Here is a 19517-nt window from a genome sequence, read left to right as displayed (position 1 = left end):
AACTTTTAAAGTTTTCTGAGTACAATCTGGATTTATTGCTTTAACTACTGTCCGGTTCTGGGTTTTCTTCAGCATCACAAAGCGATTATTTTGACTAATGGCAGGAGTGAAAGTAAAATGTAAGTCCCATGATTTTGTTCTATTGCTCCTCTCCATCAACTAGAGCAAGGAGGAATCATAGCAGAGATACCATGAATATTTGTGGAGCAAATGAAGGAATGGTTAATAAAGCTGGTCCCAAGGCTTTGGCGTGAGGGTTTCCATGACTGAGTAACTCCGCAGAGCTAGTATACTCAACTAGACCGCAAAGATAGTACAACATCCATCATCTGGAGTCATGGGGGTGCTGCTTACAAACAAGCATGCCTCCCTCCCAGTAGAAGTACTTGGTATGAAATATAAAGACTGGGCTTCTCAAACTTGGCTGCATATTATAATTGCCAGGGTAGTTTTTGAAAAAAAAAAAAAATCTGTTACCCAGGCTGTATCCACTAGCTACTTAATTCAGGATCTCTGGAAGAGGAATTCAAACATCATGCTTTCTGGAGGCTCACAGGTGATTCCAATGGCCAAATGAGTAGGAGAACAAGTCATCCCCAGAGCCCTGTGGTTTTACAAGTGCAGCCCCCATTCCAGCAGCCAGCATTCAAAGCAGCATTAGCATCACCCTGTAGGAAACTTGGAGGAGGCGCCCAGGGATCTGGGTTTTAGCAAGTTCTCAAGGTGATTATGATGCCCCTTTAAAGTTTGCCAGCCTCTGATCTAGGAGAGATCATGATCCAGGGCTCTAAAGTGGGCCCGAGGGTCTGCATTTCTAACAGTCTCCCGGAGTGGGGGGTGATGCTGCTGGTCTAGAACTAATGCTAAACTGCAGATAGTGACCGTCTTTCTTTACTTTTCAGAACCTCTCCTAGGGCCTGAGAAACATTCTGCTGTATGGAACCCAGCTGGCAAGTGACAGAAAAGCCTCCAAAGGGAATTTCTGTAAACCCTTCCCATGGGGTTGTGAGGAGGAGAAAGAACCCTAAAGGGTCTAAGGAGAGTCCCTTGCTTAGAATGAATATTTTTTGTTATGTCTTGTATACATAACACTAATAATAACCCTATATAACATTAAAGATGCGATCACCATGTAGCATATTTTTAATAAAATATATACTAAAGCATATCAATATAAATTAAAACAACATTATGTAGTGTTCTAGTATTTAAGTATTAGAGTAACACGGATCCTAGGGAAACTTTGAATAAACTTTGCAAATACTTCATTTACATCATTTTCCTTTTTTTGCCTTTTCCTTTTTCTGTTTAGGGCCACACCTGTGGCATGTGGAAGTTCCCGGGCTAGGGGTTGAACCAGAGCTGCAGCGTAGGCCTGTACCACAGCCGCAGCAACACAGGATCTGAGCTGCATCTGTGAACTATCCTGCAGCTTATGGCAACAGCAGATGCTAAACCCACTAAGAAAGGCCAGGGATTGAACCCACATCCTCATGGACACTAGTTGAGTTCTTAGCCCACTGAGCCACAACGAGAACTCCTCATTTTCCTTTTAATCTGTTGGAACTTCCAGTTGCAGAAGTGCTAAGTCTGCTGAATATGATTCATAAGGTTTCTTAAATGGCCCTCAAATCTGTAAAAGTTTTAAGAACTGCCACACTAGTTCCAGGTATTTTGACAGGCTATTGCAGCCAATTCAAAAAGTTTTTCAAATACTGTAGGATCTTGGTGAAATGTTGCCAGTAACTTTTTTTTTTTAACATGATTAAAAGAAAACATAAATGATAAGGTTTTATGTAAATTTTAAGATGGGTATTGTCTATGTTGGAAATTTTCTATACCTGTACTGTCCAATATGGTAGCCACTAGACACATGCATTGGATTTTAACACACATTAAATTTGAATTTGAATTTAAATAGTCAAATGTGTCTAGTGGCTACCTTACTGAATTGCACAATTATATAAGTCCTTTTGCAGTTTTTAATAAACAATTCAGGGATATTATACTCCATTGCAATAACCTACGTGACCCTAAGTGCCTAGGAATGGTTCTTTGGCTAGACTGAAAAATCCGTTCTTAAGCATCCATCTTTTGGGAGCTTGCTTCCATTCTTGGGTTTATGTTTTGTACCACTAGTAATTTCATTTAGCAACTCTTCACTAGGGCTACATTTTAAGAGAGCTGCAAAATTCAGGTGATGGTTTATGACTGCCTAGGTCATTGGATTAAAAATGATACAAGCACATTTCATCACATATAGCATTTGTGTTATATATTCTATAGCTGTCAGGGAAGTGCAGTTCAACCTTAAAAGTATATTAGCACTATAAATAAGACTGTAAATTCAGTTTTAAAGTTTCAAAACTTTTTTAGAAACTAATGATTACTATATTCTTTCCTAGGGATATTTGGAAATGTGTGTGTACAAGCAAAGAGAATCGGAATCTTTTTAAATTGATGATGAAACCCTAAAAAGTGATGATATAAAAACATTTTTTGAGGAGTTCCTGTCATGGTGCAGCACAAACGAATCAGACTAGGAACCATGAGGTTGAGGGGTTCGATCCCTGGTATTGTTCAGTGGGTTAAGGATCCGGCATTGCCATGAGCTGTGGTGTAGGTTGCAGACGCCGCTTGGATCTGGTGTTGCTGTGGCTGTGGTGTAAGCCAGCAGCTACAGCTCTGATTCGACCCCTAGCCTGGGAAATTCCATATACCAGGGATGCAGCCCTACAAAGACGAAAAAACTTTTTTTTGAAATATTTGGAGATGACCGAGCCCTAATACTGACTGGATCACAGAGTTTTGGCTGATGACCAGGGAAGTTCCTGCTGATGTCTTTATTCATAGTTCTTGGGATCCATCTCAACCCAAAGGGACTACTTTGTCTTTGCCACCCCCTCCAAAAGGGGGAGCCATCTATGTGAAAGTGACAAGAAAATATATCATTGTTAAGAAGATGCTCTGATTAAGTAGCTTCCAATAGGCAGAATTTGGTGCATATGAAATGTTGTTCCATTCTTGCTTCTCATTATGGGAAGGTCATGAAGACAAAAATAAACATTACGTCTAATTCCTATGGATACTTTATGTATATTACACCTCAAGTTAAAAAGTAAGGTCGTAGGGTTTTTTTTCAATGAGACGTGAACAATACATGTAACTCATCAAAACTCTTTTGCAAGATGAATTATTTCATCTGCATTGAAGTTTACACATGTTTCAGAGAAGTCAGATTAAGGATATACTACAGTTGTGCTTTTTGTATTATATGTTTATGTATGTACAAACTTGGTACACTGAATCCTTTTGTGTAATAATGGAATGGATTTATACCTATTTTACAGAAGTGTCTAAGGGGAGGATATATTTTTAAAGTGTAGTAGAAAGAATACTGAAAGGGAATTTAGACATTATATACATTATTCTCATTAACCAGAGTACTCAGATTTTGTGCCTTAAATTAAGTCAATAAACCGTCAAGAAGAGGTGAAAAGTATTCTTGGAATTCTCTCTGCAATCCTCTTCTTGTGTGGAGTATTTTATCTCGACATTATTTTGAAGTTCTAAAATTGCTATATTTTTGTTACAAAATACTATCTGGCTCACAATTGTGACTTTTTTTAATGGGAAGTTCTAGCCCCCCCCTGCCACCACCAATATGGCGCTCTTGGACCAGAACATGACATAGGCCTCAATATGGAGCATATCTCTTTCTTGATCTTTTCAGGCTGTTTCTAGGGGTGTAGAGATGGCATAAGGGTGATACGGTGGGAAAATTCTCCAAACTTGGAAACTTATTTCATCCTCATTCTCTGAGGATTTGGCAGTGCAAAAACATCAAAACAAAAACTCAATGCTTACAGCCAGCTAACAAAGGACTTGACAGCTTGAATCCTCTGAGGAATCTTGACTTCAGATCATGAGTAAGCAGTGTCACTGAGCAAAACCGCATTTTATAAAGCAGGCCTATGATTTACAGGCAGTCCTGGTTGAAGATGCATTTAGACCTGCCAAGTTTCCTGGAATTGTCAGTGAGGCCCCTAACTCAGGGTCAGGAGGAATAACTGCCCAGAATGCCAGGCAGCTAGGCCGACAAAGTCAGGAATGGGAACCTGGAGCCTCTGTTTTGTGGCTTTGCAGATGGGAGCCGAATGACTTGGGATCAGCAACCTGCTCCCCCAGCAGCCTTATTCATCACTTTTCATTTTCCTGGGATCATCATCAGACTCATGAACCTAATAACTCATGGTTTCTCACTCTGGCAGGTAACCTTAGCCATGATGTCTAAGGTCTCTGCCGGGAGTGGTGCTCTCGGGTAAAAACAGGGTCCCAGTAGGCCAAGATGGAGAATATGTTTCAAAGGAAGGCAGAGGCATCTGGGCCAGAGCCACCGAAGAGCCCAAACTTGTGAATATGGCATTGGGTTTGGTGGGAATGAGTTGGGCTGGTGTTTGAAGGAATGCAAAGGCAGAGAGGAGGAAGTGGTGAGAAAATAAAAGCAATGACTGCAGAACATTCTTTTAAGGAGTTAAAAAGTCTGAATAACTTTTGCAAACAAAAGAAGAGGCCATGGCTTTAAGAGGACATCTTTGAAGAAATCCTTTGCTAAACCAGAATGAATGATCTGCTAACGTGGTTTAGTAAAATCAGCTACGTGCTGGTGATTAAAATGTCTGATGTGTTGAATTTTCTTGGGAAAGCTGGCACAGGGTTCTAGGCTTGCACAGGAAGACAGACAAGCCATTTACTCTCACAACTTGGAAATGAGAAGGAGGCACCAAGTCAAAAATGCAAGTCTTATTTTGGTATTATATGAAATGTTCCTGCAGTATCATGAAATAAAATGAATCTATACTCCCAACTAATTTTGTGCCCTTGTAACCCCCAGAATGAAATAAATTTGCTTGAACACTATTACCGTGGCTCTCCAAACCTTTCTAACTTCTCTTTTGAAATTGTCTTCAGAAGAAAAGCCATTCCTTAAAATAATTCCCAAGATCAAAAATCCTGATGTTGTGAAAAAGATCTGATTTTGGAAATAGTCAAATAAAACCATTAAGTGCCTTGTGTAGCAATTCCTTTGAGGAGAGCTAGCTTTGGTAAAAACTAAGATGAAATGTAAAATGAAGAGACAGCTTCTGTGCGGGATTCACACACCATCCCTGAAGTCATCACCACTGGGATGAGGTGAGGAAAGGAAGGCTGGGTTTACCCGGTGGTGACGTCACACTAACATTAAAAGGTGGTGCCCAGAGCAAATTAAACTTGAGTAATTGAAAAATGAAGGCACTTGAAGAAAAAAAGAAAAAAAAAAGACAAAAACCCTCCTTCTTAGATAAGAAAATCTTATGTAAATAAGAGTTATAATTTGGTTTTAGCTGTGCCTGTGGCATGCGGATGTTCCCAGGCCAGGGATGAAACCCACGCCACAGCAGTGACAATGACAGATCCTTAACCCTCTGCGCTACAGAACTCCAAAAGTTATAATTTTTGAGATAAGAATGGGGACAGCTCTTAATTCTTTCTCTTTGAATGAGGGTCCCAAAATTATAGAGGATCAGGAGGGAGGGATGGTGAAAGGGAGGAATGGAGAGGGAGAAAAAGAGAGCAAGAGAGGATCTTGCAAACCACATTGTCCCTGTCACTTCAGGCAGGGAGAAGGAGGAGGAGGTATCAGATGCACTGCCCATGGCTTCTAAGCCACTAGTATAAACTGAGTAGGCAGGTTTTTGCACCCTGGGTATTTATTTCTCCCGCCCTCTGACCTCCCTTTAATTAAAGTATTATTAGGGTTATTACCAAGAAATATCCTCAAAAATATTTTATGTGACCACTTCTATGGTCTACCAGTGGGAAGGAAATAGGGAAGAAAAAGTACAACAATGAGATAAATGTCTTCTATAAATTTATCTTAAAGAGGGATTTCTTAATGGCAACTCTTCCTAAAAAACATTAGCCTTGGAGTTCCCACGGTGGCTCAGTGGGTTAAGAACCTGACATAGTATCTGTGAGGATGCAGGTTTGATCCCTGGCCTCACTCAGTGGATTACAGATCCGGCGTTGCACCAAGCTGTGGTGTAGGCTGAAGATGCTGCTGGGATCTGGTGTTGCTGTGGCTGTGGCAGAGGCCTGCAGCTGCAGCTCTGATCCAACCCCTAGCCCAGAAACTTCCATAGGCCGCAGGTGTGGCCATAAAAATAATCAAACCAAAAAAAAAAAAAAAAAACTTGAGCCTGGGCAAAAATATGCTACATAAAACTTTGATTTTAACAACAGGCTCATTTAATCTAACTTTAATAACCCAAATACTTGCTCTGAAGAAGAGACGATCTAGTAAAACATGTACATACCCTCCTGCAATGAGAAATGTTTCAATTATTGAAGCCAGATTAAATGTATTTTTACTGGAAGGAGAATATAAAGGGAGAAGATTTTAAAGCAGCCAAAGAGAAATAATGTCCAATAGGTCATCCATCATCTGGAAATTATCTTAAAAAATAAATAGACTGTCAGTTTCCCCCAGGTATGCCAGAGAAAGCATACCAAATGGCATGATTTCTCCTCTAAATGCAGCAACATGTATACACTCTACACTAAACCCATCTCAGCAACTTTGTGTTTTCCAAGTTTTCTGCTGGCCTTTCTCCTTATAGGTGCCATGGAACAGCAACTACTTTCATAATTCAGCAAACTGGAGTGGTGTCACACTAGCTACCTGGATAACCTTTCTCATTCAACAATCAGGAAGCAGGTGTTTGTTAGGGGACTGGCTCATCCTTTGTGGGTCTCTGTGTCTATCACACCACCATGTGCAGAGTTCTCCATCCCCTTGCCCTTCACATCTACCAGGCATGAAAGTACCAAGAAGCAAGATTCCAAACTCAAAGAACACATTGGCCTCTGGCAGAATTGAGCAGATGGTGTCTTTACAACTGTGATAACCCACCAAATGAGGGCATTTAATACATAAAAGTCTGTGCAACATTAAAAAGACAAGCCAGATCAAAAAGAAATGGCAATGTGCTTCTTGGAAACCCTACCGCTTTTTTAGAGTATCCATTACTGTTCAAGTTTTATTTTGCAGAACTATCAGACAATCCTTAATTTCCTGCAGTAAGCAGACAGTTCCTAAGATTCTGAATGTGCAAAGGCTCACTTCCGTACTGCATGAAAGTGGTTTTAAAATCTTTAGGTTCCTGTACTTCTTTGCCAGTGTTCTGGGCACAAATAGGTGTATACTTTCCTATTTCTTGTTTCTTTTGTCTGTTTGAGGAACAAAATACTTGATGAGACTACTTTGTGTTTGGACATGGGGAGAAACTGATGTTTTTGGAGTGAATCTTCTGTGCCGGAAGTTTTATATTCAGCATTGCATATAATCTAGAGGAAACTGGATGGGAATTGAAGCGGGGAAAACCTGAAAAAGACCCAGCCTCTTACTCTCACCACCCACAGCCTTTGCCATAAGATTAGAAAGAAGAAGGCTGGGGTTTGAGGAACATGATGAACATTTTGTGAGCTTTGGGGCAGTCAGATATGAAGATTAACTGTACGATGTGGTTTCCACTCTTGCAACAAGGCCATCTGATAGGAAGGAATAGACTGAGATGCAACTCTCTAGAGGGTGTTATACATGAAATGACAGGCCCTGTTGTGGGTATGCTCAAAATCCGCTACCAGCTCCCCATTTCATTCCACGTAAAAGACAAGAACCTCATGATGGTCACCTTGGTCTTCCTTCCATTTGCAAATCCTTGTTCCCCACTCTGGACACCTGGGCCTCTTTGCTGTCCTGTCAGCACACCAGGCCACCTCAACCAGGAGCCGCTGCCTTGCTGTTCCCCCAGATGGCCAATAGCTTCCCCTCCTCTCCATGTCTTTGCCCAAGCATCATGTCATATCCCCCACTCCACAAGGTCCCATGGGTCACACCCCAACCTGGACTCTGGGTCCTGTTCATCCTCATCTACACGCATTTTCTCCTCATAGAATTCCTTACCTTCTACCAAACTCTGCAATTTACTTCTTCACTGTGTTGATTTTCTGAGTGCCTATCGCTACTGCTAGAAAATGAGTTCCTTCAGGACAGAGACCTTATCTGTTCTCTCAACATCTCCATCCCAAGCACATATAACAGCTCCCAGCATATAGTAAAAGCCTGAGTGACACCTTGAAAGCATTAAAGAATAGCCTGAAGATACAGCAAAGCCACTGGAAGAGCAGCTCTGTTTTGAATGGGGCACCTCACAAGAGCCACACAGAGGCCAAGGTTGGCTTGAAGGAGGAAGAGAGGTATGGAAGGGTTGTCTGCATAACCTGTTTAGAGGCTGGGGTGGGGAGCCTGAAGGGTGGCTGAGCAGTGTGCCAGAGATGGTTAAAAGAATCAGCTATGAATCAGCTCACTTTTTGCAAAGGCCTTGGGATCTGATGGGAAGGATCTTAGGCTCTCTTCTCCAGCCCAGTCCCATGAACTCATCTTAGAGTCTGGAGAGAAAACTTTCAAGGATTTTAGTTATGGTGATGCCAGAGAAGTAGTATTTATGGCAATTTCTGTGGCTCACATCCTTTAGGTGCAAATGATGGGGCAATGCAGGCGCCATACCAGGGCCTGGCATACAGCCTGATGATGATCACCCAACAAACACTTACGATGTTGAATAAACCAGCTTTCTTTTGAAATTACAATCTTTGAACACTTACGAACACTCCTTTGAAATTATATTCTGACATGATTTATGAGCATGATAGAAAATCTTTTGCTTTACTTTAAAATCACACTTTTTTTTTAAGATCAAAAAAATGAATTGTTTTTGTGCTACTTGATGACTGACCTTATTCACTCATTCTGGCATCTGTTACCCATTATTTGAATTTTACTGACCTTTTTGGAACTGGATGATTACAGGATATTCTAAAAATTATTATAGTCTTGAAGGAATGAGCTTGAATGCCATTCAGAATATTGCAAAGAACGTATCACAGGTTCTGCCAAACCACTGGAATAGAGGGATTCCCAGGATGATCTGAACAAAGGAGATGCTATGGGGATGGGATATGGCTTCCAGATATTCAAGGGTATAACACTAAGTGCTGAGTAAAAATACTGGGTTTCATATTAGGCGTTTCTCTGACACGATTTTGAAGCCACAATAAAACACGCCTTTCATACTGCAGTATACACAAGCTAAAAGTGAATCAGTATACCCAGATCTGCCATTTAGCTAAAATAAATAGGACTCAAGTATCCACCAACAGCCTGCCTCCTGTTAATCCAGTGGATTAGAACGCCCCCTGGTTTGACTATTCAGACTTCAACCACCCACCTGTCAGCTCAATGAGTGTATGCCAGTAACTTTTGGCTCAAACCTGTCTTCACCTTGAACGTGCACATTCATAGGTGCCTTTGGATATATAGCTTTAATATGTTTACAATGTACATTTTTTTATTAAACTTTAAAGCAGACTTTCAGTGTGAGGCCCCATCCTATCCTTTGAGTTTCTGCTATTTTACACCTGTGACAACTGGAAGATGCTAGAATCAACTGCAACAAGTGGAACTCCAACACCATGGAAGCAGATAAATCCCCCCATATTGCTTGTCCACATGAGTAAAGCTCTTAATAGGTTCAAGTTGTAGGTGTATTTAATTGAAACAGTCAGTATATAAAAGGAAACCTATGAAACACTCTGGAAAGGATCAGACTCCAATTCAGGAAAGATTCTTCTTCTATTCTTATTGCTGCTGCCTTAAAATAGTACCTGACAAGATCTCTAAAAGTGGTGAGTTTGAGTTTGTCATCTTTAACTGTAAATGGAAAAACAGCCAGGTTGTGGGGATTAAATAAAATGATGTGTGTAAAACATTACATCTGGATGTTCAATAAATGATAACTATTTTTTAATTTTATAAGTAAGAAAGCTTTGATTTAATAGCTAGTCCTTATATAGCTATGTGTGAATGGAGCTTACAAGATACTCACAGACTAAGTTGATAGATTAAATCCCTTTTCAATTGACACAATTTCATTTTCCTTGCTGATCAGCTATGGGAAATCTGATTTTTTTAAAATTTGACAGTGTTTTCAATTCAAATTACGGGGGTCTTAGATATTTATGAGAAGAGGCCAAGCATGAGTATTAAATGAGTTCAAGATAAAAATTTTTAATTTTAAAAGGTAGAATTTCACTGTTTTACTAGCTACATGTCTTAGAAGTTCTGGAAAACGAGTAAAAGCTAAATTCATAGCTTGAACAGGTTAATTTGAGTATAAAATATTTCTTATTTCTGAGTATTTCTAGACGCTTGGACCTAGAAGTGTGAACAGATATAGGGTTAAAAAAAGTGGTGGTGGGTGCTGTAATCCACTTGTTTGCTTCCAAAGAATTCAAAATTACACATATTCCACCACAATCAGTGTTATCATGGTCAAAGAGAGTCATAAAGATGGGAAGATGAAAAATAGTTCCTTTCAAGAATGGGATAATTTTGAGAGAAAAAAGAAATATATACCTAGAGAAAGAAATCATATAGCTTCCATTTCATCTTTTACTAAAAATAAAATTAGATTTAAAAAGCTAACAAGTGCTAATAACATCACTCAATATTTCAAATATTATATAATGTTCTTAAATGAGCATATAATAAAGACTATTTTGTATATGTGATAAGTGCATGTATATAAAATAATTGTTTCTAATAAATTAAAAACTTTTTTTTGTAGGCATTCCCTCCTATGTGCTATCATATTTCTGTAAGTGAGGTAGAACAAACCAGTGCTTTTAAAAGGCAGTGATCCAGGAGCTGAGAAACAGCCCAGTTCCAGGGTTAGTGTGTATGCATAGACCTGGACTCAATGACCGGGTGGTCCCAACCCTCAAGCACCACACACCTCCAGCTCTCCATCCAAAGGGGGACAACTCCTGACCTGAGGTCACTCACTGGACCACCATGGAGGGACAAACCCATCTCAGTAGAATGTTTTATTTGACATTCCCTTTGTCCATATAACCTTGGCATCACAAGGTAAAAGTTACAAAGCCACTGATGGACAAGGGTTTTGCCTGAAAAAGGCGATCATATTTTTAGCAGATTCCTGAGAAAATAATTTAATGTTAATAATTGAAATGCACTGAAACTTCTCAGCTTATGCTTCATCAATGTCCACATCACCTTAAAAAAAAAAATCTCATGGTGACCGTATTATGCCATTTTAACTTGCCCTGCCTCCTCTTTGTCTGCAGACATTTCTTGAGGGTCAATGTGGATGGCTAGGGGCTGGTGGTAAAAGATAAAAAATGACCCTGGCCCTCAAGTAGCTTTTAGTTTAGCTGGAAAGACACATGGATGAATAATAACCATAAATTGGTGACTGAGATGAATCTGATTTGCTACAGGAGCCCGGCATAGGCAGCGTGGCTGGGGAAGGGTTTCTGGCAGAGGCACTGTCCAATGAATGCGGAAAGGATGAATTAAGCTCATTGATGTAGGGGGGTGCTTTGGGGGTTGTGGGTTCGTCATTCCAAGAATGAATGCACAGAGATTAAAAGGGTCTCCTGAACGTTTATACTGAAAATAAATATAAAATAACTTAAAACAAAATAGCCCTCCAATATACTAATTCTGGTGGGTTGATTAAATATAGTCTGAACCCCAAAATTATCAAAACTGAAGTATTAGTGTGGTATACGTATATACACACATTACAACATTTATATATTTCTTGAAAAAAAAACTTGGGCGGGGAGCCGCTTCTTTCTAGCAAGAGCTGATTTTAACTGCAGCTAATAAAGGTGTACATAGAAACTATAAGAACAAGTACACATCTTAAGGAAACAATCAAGGGCACATTTCAAAATCAATCTTGGCAAAGCGTAACTATTCTTACACTAATCACAATTATCTTCAGAACAGTTCTGGATATGTGATGATGCATTCATACTACGTTCCTCTATGCGATTAAAGTCAAAGAATAATTTCACGCTTTTTTAAGGAGAAAAAAATGTGTTCCAAGTGTCCTCCACAAACTCAGAATGTATGTCATACTTACGTTACTTATTGACACAGAAATAGTAACTAGACACCATTTGCATATTAATGCAGGTAAGTACATATAAAGGAGATGGAGAATGGGCCATTCACAGGCATTCCTGCAGTAAGTATTTTGCAATTCAGAGTTACTCTATAATCATATTGTATTATTCATTTCCTTCACTCATAGCCCTGAGGCCATCTCTCCAAAGTTGTAGGGTACTCCTAAAAAAGGCAGGAGGCACTATGGCCATTTCACAGCCCTGCTTCCCCTCTGGCCCCTTGGAGCCCAAGGACCAACACAGCAGAGGGCCCCATACCCAACGTACCTGGCTGAAACTCTGGCCCGCACCTCGGGCTTGTGTGCTGCGGGCGGGGAGCTGCGCCGGAGCGGTCTCACCCAGGGCCAGGGTCTGGTTGCTATGGTAGCTGGCTGGATACTGGAAGGACCCTTCAGGTTTGGAATTGAGCTGAAGTGCACTCTGGGAGAGCAGGCTGGGCCCTGCATTGAAAGTCATTTAGAGTAGTAAGTGACAGCCTCAGTGAAGCAGAAATGACATGTATTATTTATTGAGAGTAGCCTAGAATTATCACACGCACATGATTCCAGCCATCTATGCTTTGAATTCTGAGAACTTAAATGACCATATAATTTGACTCCAGCTCTTAAATGAGATTTTTTTTTTTTGTGGTTTAAAAGTTCTCCAAAGAGCAGATTTTTTTTTTTCAAATGATCTCATCCTGACCTACATAGAGATTTTTCTTATGAGACAAATTAGTTAATAAAGTAGTTATTTTTGGATCAGCCAATATCGGAAACATTTGAAATAATTTAAAAGTCCACCTTCTGGTATATGTTAATTGCGTTAATATAATTATATCTCCTACTTAATTATCAGGATGCTAAAACACTTGAAACCTTCCAATCTGTGACAAATTCTATTGTATAAATAGTGATGAAATACCTCAATGCCTGAAGGGTAGACAGTGTTTAAAATATTAATAGCTCTCTTACAATGAAAAATTCAACCTGATTTCATATGATCTCTGATGGCTAGTTATCTCTGTCATCACAGTGATGCACAGTAGGAGAACAAAGAAAAAATACAGTGTTTATATCAGTGCCACTAATGTGGCTGATACTACAAGTGAGGGAGAAAGGAAGAGCAGTTCCTGGCCTTATTATTTAATAATATTTTGTATGAGAAAATGTGGTTTATTCTACTTCCTTTTTAGATGGAATTTTTGCAACAGTGTGCCCATTTCCTCTGTAAGCAAATTTTCTTTAACCAAATTTCATACTCACCTGGGGAATTAAAAGAAGTATAGAGGAGAATAAGTGTACTATGATTTTCTATGGCGTGTTTGAGAGGGGATTGAGCTCATTTGGGAGTGGGGGGGGAACCTGGCAACAAAAGTGTTCTCATGTTATCTTAACCATAGTACAAAATCACTTCTTGTTTGAGGGTAACTATATACACATGGCTTATGGTATAATTGTTATCCCATCTCCCTTTCTGACTGGTTTAGAGAACAGTATCATTTCTAATAAATGTAAGCAGATTTCAAGTTCCTTTTTCTTTCTTTTTAAGGATGGCTCTTTATTTCAAATGAGACTGCAGATCTGACATAACATGGGCCATTTTTTTTTTTTTTTTTGCGGGAAAATAATGTCTTCTCTTAGAAAGCATTGGTTAGCACAACCTTTGCATTTAAAACCTTCTCCTTCCCTCTAATTCCTTGATGGAACTTTCTTTTTTCGTTTTTCTTTTTTTGGTCTTTTTAGGGCTGCACCTGCAACACATGGAAGTTCTGGGGCTAGGGGTTGAATTGGAGTTGCGGCTACCAGCCTACATCACAGCCACAGCAAGGCTGGATCCGAGACGCATCTGCGACCTACACAGCAGTTTGTGGCAATACTGGATCCTCGACCCACTGAGTGAGGCCAGGGATCAAACCCGCAGCTTCATGGATATTGTTAGATTCTTAACCTGCTAAGCCACACCAGGAACTCCCCTGACAGAACTTTCTAAACAATGTAAAACTAGTTTTTCATCAGCAGATATTGAATAATAAACCAATTAGCTAATACAGGTAAGAGAGTATTTTGGAATCTATGCAGTTTCTGGAAAAAATTCAAGCAAGGAAATATGACTTTTTCTATCCTGTCCCAATTTCATCATGAAGGACATAACAAAAGTACAATTGTAATCCCTTTTCCTGTAATTTAGAAAACAGAGTCACAAGTAATGTATACCAGATGGCGAAGTTTGCAATAGCTTGCAAAAAAAAAATCATCTAATCCATACTGATGGTATTATAGGGCTAATCACCAGAAATATGATGGGGAGTGCATTCAGAGGTTAATTCTGGACATCATGAACATACTGCTGTTGTCAAAACTGTCAGGCACAGAGTTGGAGTCATAGGGTGGTCTCTGAGCCCAGGAGATGGGCAGGCTGAGATATGGGAGAGCCTGGAGAAGTGGGATTGGTGATGGGGCAGAGGCAGATGAGAACTAACTGCAGAGAGGAGGAGGGTGAGGTAGGTACTGGGCAGACAGTGATGGATTGTAGCCAAGGGCTTTTTCCTTGGTCCCTACCGCCCTGAAGCTCATTGCTTGATGGAAGAAAGTGAGCTATGGTGGAAGAACAGAGGGCCTTTAAAATTAGTGGTCAGCATTCTTCCTGACAATGGCAGTTTCCCACTGAGACTTCCTTTGGCTATTTCTTCCAGGATAGTCTACCCCAACACAATGGCTTGCACTGGCCATGTCCCCTATTCCACAATAATGCATCTCCAGGGCAATAAAAGTTGAAAAGATACAACAGTGCCCAGACATTTGGAAATGTAAATAAAATGAAAAAAAAAAACCCTATAATTCTTATAAATAATTTCACAATCTAAAGAGCAAAGAGTTGTGTGTCCAGGTTATTTGCCTTTTAAAAAGACTGTGTGACTTTGCCCTGATGAACTTCCTTGCATATGTAGTTAGCAAGTCAAACGAAGTTGTCAATTCTGAATAGACTGATGAAATTATCTCCAGAAACCTACAAAGGCACCAATCTGAAGGTGGCAATTTAAAGTTTCTTTGGAAAGCAATTTCAATTAAACATATGATTTATGTGCTCCTGAAATATACATCATGAACTAATCAAATCTGCTCATCTTTTATACAATCATCCATGTATTTGATCAATACTCAAGGAAAACAAACCAAGATTCTCTGTCTCATTACTCTGTTCGTACATCTCAGGCATGAAACCTAGATGGACTCTGACAAAGGTAATTGCAGCAATGAGCAATATATCATAATATTACAACACTGACACATCACCTGGCAAGGACGAAGCAGTGTGGACAACAGCCAAAACACTGCATTGCATTTTAGAATGAGTGTTCCATTGCTCACCTGATTTCAAATGAATGGCATTTATTCAGCCCAATTTTAGAGAGCACAGATATACGAGCATATGAAAAAGGTTAAAATGATGGGGAAATTCTTAATTACTTCATAATAAAAGTAAAATTTACATATAAGTATTAACTTTATTAACGTGGCTGTGCACTGGGGTAGAAAATACATTCTCCAGAGATTTCAATAGCATTTAGAGTCTTGGGCTTTAAATTATGATTTTTTTTTTTCTTAAGGACTCTTGACTTCCCATCAAGTCTTACTTGGTCTAGAGGTAAAATTTGGCTGCATTGAGGATATGAAATGTATTCCCTGGGGTATGGGGACAATGGGAGAAGACTTCTTGAGGTGCTGGGGGAAGGGGAGAGACTGGTCCTCAAAATCCCACGTGGGGAAATAGAATGTTGTCTTAGGTGCAATTAATTGCTCCAGGATAAACTTGAATAACAGTAGACTGCAATGTCCTATTAGGTCACCAAAAGCATAAGCCACCCTCTGGTATGTATGCTTCCAGGACATTGACCTAAAGGCTCAGAGTGACTTCTTTGGCCTTTCCACACCTTCTCCAGCATGGGACAATCCTCAAAGCTAAGCCCAGGCATCTGTTCAAAATATCTCAGCCCTGGGGTCCTGGAAGAGGAGTGGCAACTGTTTTCTAATAAATTGATAAAACTCAAGAGAGTATGTGCCCACTCCTGGGCATCTATCCAGAGAAAAACATGACTTGAAAAGATACATGCAATCCAATATTCACTGCAGCACTATATACAATAGCCAAAACATGGAAGCAATCTGGATGTCCATAAACAGAGGAATGGATAAAGAAGATGTGGGACATACACACAATGGAATATTAGTCATAAAAAAAGAATGAAATAATGGCATTTGCAGCAACATGGATGGACCTCAAAATGATTATACTAAGTGAAGTTAGTCAGACAGTGAGAGACAAACATCATATGATATCATTTATATGTGGAATCTAAAAAAAGTATGCAAATAAATTTATTTGCAGAACAGAAACAGACTCAAACTTTAAAGACTTATAGTTACCAAAGGGGACAGGGTGGTGGGTAGGGAGAGGTGGACTGGGAGTTTGAGATGGAAATGTTCTAAAATTAGGTTGTGATGATGATTGTACAACTGTAGATATAATAAAATTCACTGAATTAAAAATAAATTACTTGAGAATATTAAATAAAAGAGAGAGAGAGTATGTGTCTTTGATCTGACCAAGACATGGTCATTCCAACTGGACAAAGGGAAGAAATTCCAAGGGAACTACAGAGCTGAGGGACATGGAACCTGCCACTGACCCTGGAAAAGCATCTCGACTATAATACCAAAATCTCAATGTTTTCAAATATATAAACCGATAGAGACCACATAGCAACGTGTGGGGGCGGGAAGGAATGTCTTTATTATAAAACAGAAATAGACTCACAGACACAGAAAACAAACTTATGGTTACCAAGGGGAAGGGGGGGTGATACATTAGAAAGTTGGGATTAATAGATACGCATGACTATATATAAAATAGACAACCAACAAGGACCTACTGAATAGCACAGGGAACTCTACTTAATAACTTATAATAACCTATAATGGAAAACATTCTGAAAAATAAAACACACACATATATATATGTGTATATATAATAAAATCATTATATATATATAATTGGATCACTTTGATGTATCCCTGAAACTAACATAATACTGTAAGTCAACTATATTTCACTAAAAAGATTTTTTTAAAGTGATTTAAAAAAATCCGTGTATCTTTGTCATGATTCTGAGAAATGTAAACAAGATGAGACCCTATTCTTTCTTCTTTCTCCAACTCCAGGAATTGATCCTGCTTAACATCAAAGTACTATTTAAGTCATGCCCACATCAGCATTTTAAGGGTGAACACTTTCTTCCTAAATAGAAGTCAATTTATATGCGGGAGAAATCTTCACACCTCAGACAGGGGTGCTGCTTCTCCAGTGAACCGCTCCTTACAGATGCCAAGTATTGGCTGGGAAAGCCTGCTGTCCTCTAGGAGTGGGACAGAAGGCAACCTCAGCAGATGGAAAGGTCGAGGTGTTCATTTCTTGCATAAAAATTCAGACTCACTGAATGTTATATTAGCATTCACACTAAAATGTACAGTTAATTTCTTCTTTAATTAACTAGATATTTTAGAGTTTTCATAATCATATGCACATCATAGGACTTTACAGGAATTTAAAAACTTTTTTTATAAAGTTTTATTGAATTATAATTAGCTTACAATGTTGTAATAATTTCTGCTGTACAACAAAGTGATTCAGTTATACATATACACACATTCATTCTTTTCAGGTTCTGTTCCCATATAGGTTATCACAGAATATTGGGTCGAGTGCCCTGTGCAGGTCTGATTTTAAAAGACTTCGTCAGAGTTCCCACTGTGGGGCAGCAGGTTAAGGATCTGGTGTTGCCACAGCTGTGGCATAGGTTACAGCTGCAGTTTGGATTCGATCGCTGACCCAAGAATTTCCACATGCCACGGGTGCAGCCAAAAAAAGAAAACAATAATAAAAAATAGAAAATAAATAAGAAGACTTTATCTAGAGTTGCTAATTCTTGTCTGCTTTAGCCAAATATTGGTCCCAGAATACAGTAAATCTTTAAATCACATACTTTAAAATAATAAAAGGCCAGAGGTCTACAAAGTGGCATCCCTGAGTCTTACTTGGTCCATCAGTTATGCCAATGGCGGAAATGTGTGATGAGAAAAAAAAAAAAAATCCAAGTCTGGGACTCAGGAGACCTGAAGGATCCTAGCCCATCTTTAAGTTTCTGAAAGCAGAGATGGTGATGAGGCTGCTGACGATGAGAGCATCACCAGCTCACCTTTACTGAGTGCTTACTAAGTTCCAGGGACTGTCATGAGCAGTTTACATCTGTTAACCCTGGAGTCCCAACAAGATCCCCTTGAAGGTGCCATCTTCCCCAATGATGCAGACAGAGCTGAGAGTCCCACTGACTGAAACCACCCAGCAGTTGTGCTGCGCCTGGTGCAAGCAGGGCAGTCTGGCTTCAGAGTGTGAGTTCTCACCATACTTAGTTATTTGTTCCCCAAAATTTTAATCTCTGCAAATTTGAGGACCTAATGAGATAACAGATGTGAAAGTGCTTAGAAAAATATAAACTGCTATACAAATGTCAGTTATTAGTATGATTATCTAATTATCTAATTACTTAGCCACATGGTCTGAGAATAAAACCCTGATTGGAATTTGTCCCATTGATCAATGTTTTCTTTCAACACCCTGTGAGCTTTCATTTTACAAAGGAAACACAGGAGGCACAGATCATTACAATGGCTTGAAATTAAAAACCATAGCAAACCAAGCGTCATAGCTGAGACATGAGGAAGGAGAATTTCTCTCTTAGCCTGAAATTCCTTTCTCTGGCAACCTCAAAATTCATTCGCAAACCTCAAGTGCTGTTCAGACGTCACCTCCTCTATGCAGCCTGCTCTGATGTCCAATTGCCCAGGAAAATTAATTCTACCCCCATCACGCTACCTTAACACTCTGCACTGACTAGACTATGAGAAATTTCAACAGAGACATGTCCAGTCTTTCAAAGCAAGAGGTTTTCTGGGAAGAGAGTAATAGGATAAAAGCAGAGAGTATGAATATTATGTGAAGGCAGCAGGATTCTGTGTTTAGATACTTGGAGACACTAGAGACCAGGATTTCCTGGAGGGCAGAGAAAGGAAACTGAAGTAATAGAGGAAATTACAACTGGGATAGGGTCACATTAGGAAGGAAGATAAAGTGTGCATTTAAGGACCTTAAAAAAAAAAAAAAAAAAAACAAGCTCGTCGGTACTTGGTAACTAAGGAGAAAGGAAGGGAAGGACAGCCCAAATGACTTGACACTCTTCGGCTGACCATTAGAAGGACGTTGCTGACACTGCAGTGGGTGCTGGGGAATCTCCCAACGTGCCAGGTAAGTCCTTTCTAGCAAACCAGGTGGACAGTACAGCACTCTCATGACTAAGTGCACACCTTCTGTTTCTACATGTTTTA

General features: G+C 39.5%; 1 protein-coding gene across 3 annotated transcripts in view; it reads right to left on the bottom strand.

Moving 5' to 3' along the window:
* CTNND2 (catenin delta 2) overlaps positions 1–19517 on the bottom strand; it is a 1041823-nt gene that overhangs the window by 453269 nt on the left and 569037 nt on the right. For all 3 annotated transcript variants that reach the window (XM_047768122.1, XM_047768109.1, XM_047768114.1), the window contains exon 6: positions 12364–12536. In XM_047768122.1, coding sequence (XP_047624078.1) covers positions 12364–12536 — 173 coding nt within the window. The remainder of the gene's footprint in view (positions 1–12363; positions 12537–19517) is intronic.

Source organism: Phacochoerus africanus, chromosome 1 (genome assembly GCF_016906955.1).
Source record: "Phacochoerus africanus isolate WHEZ1 chromosome 1, ROS_Pafr_v1, whole genome shotgun sequence".
NCBI lineage: Eukaryota > Metazoa > Chordata > Mammalia > Artiodactyla > Suidae > Phacochoerus > Phacochoerus africanus.
The sequence above is the reverse complement of the archived record's forward strand: the minus strand, read 5'-3'. Positions and strand labels throughout refer to the sequence as shown.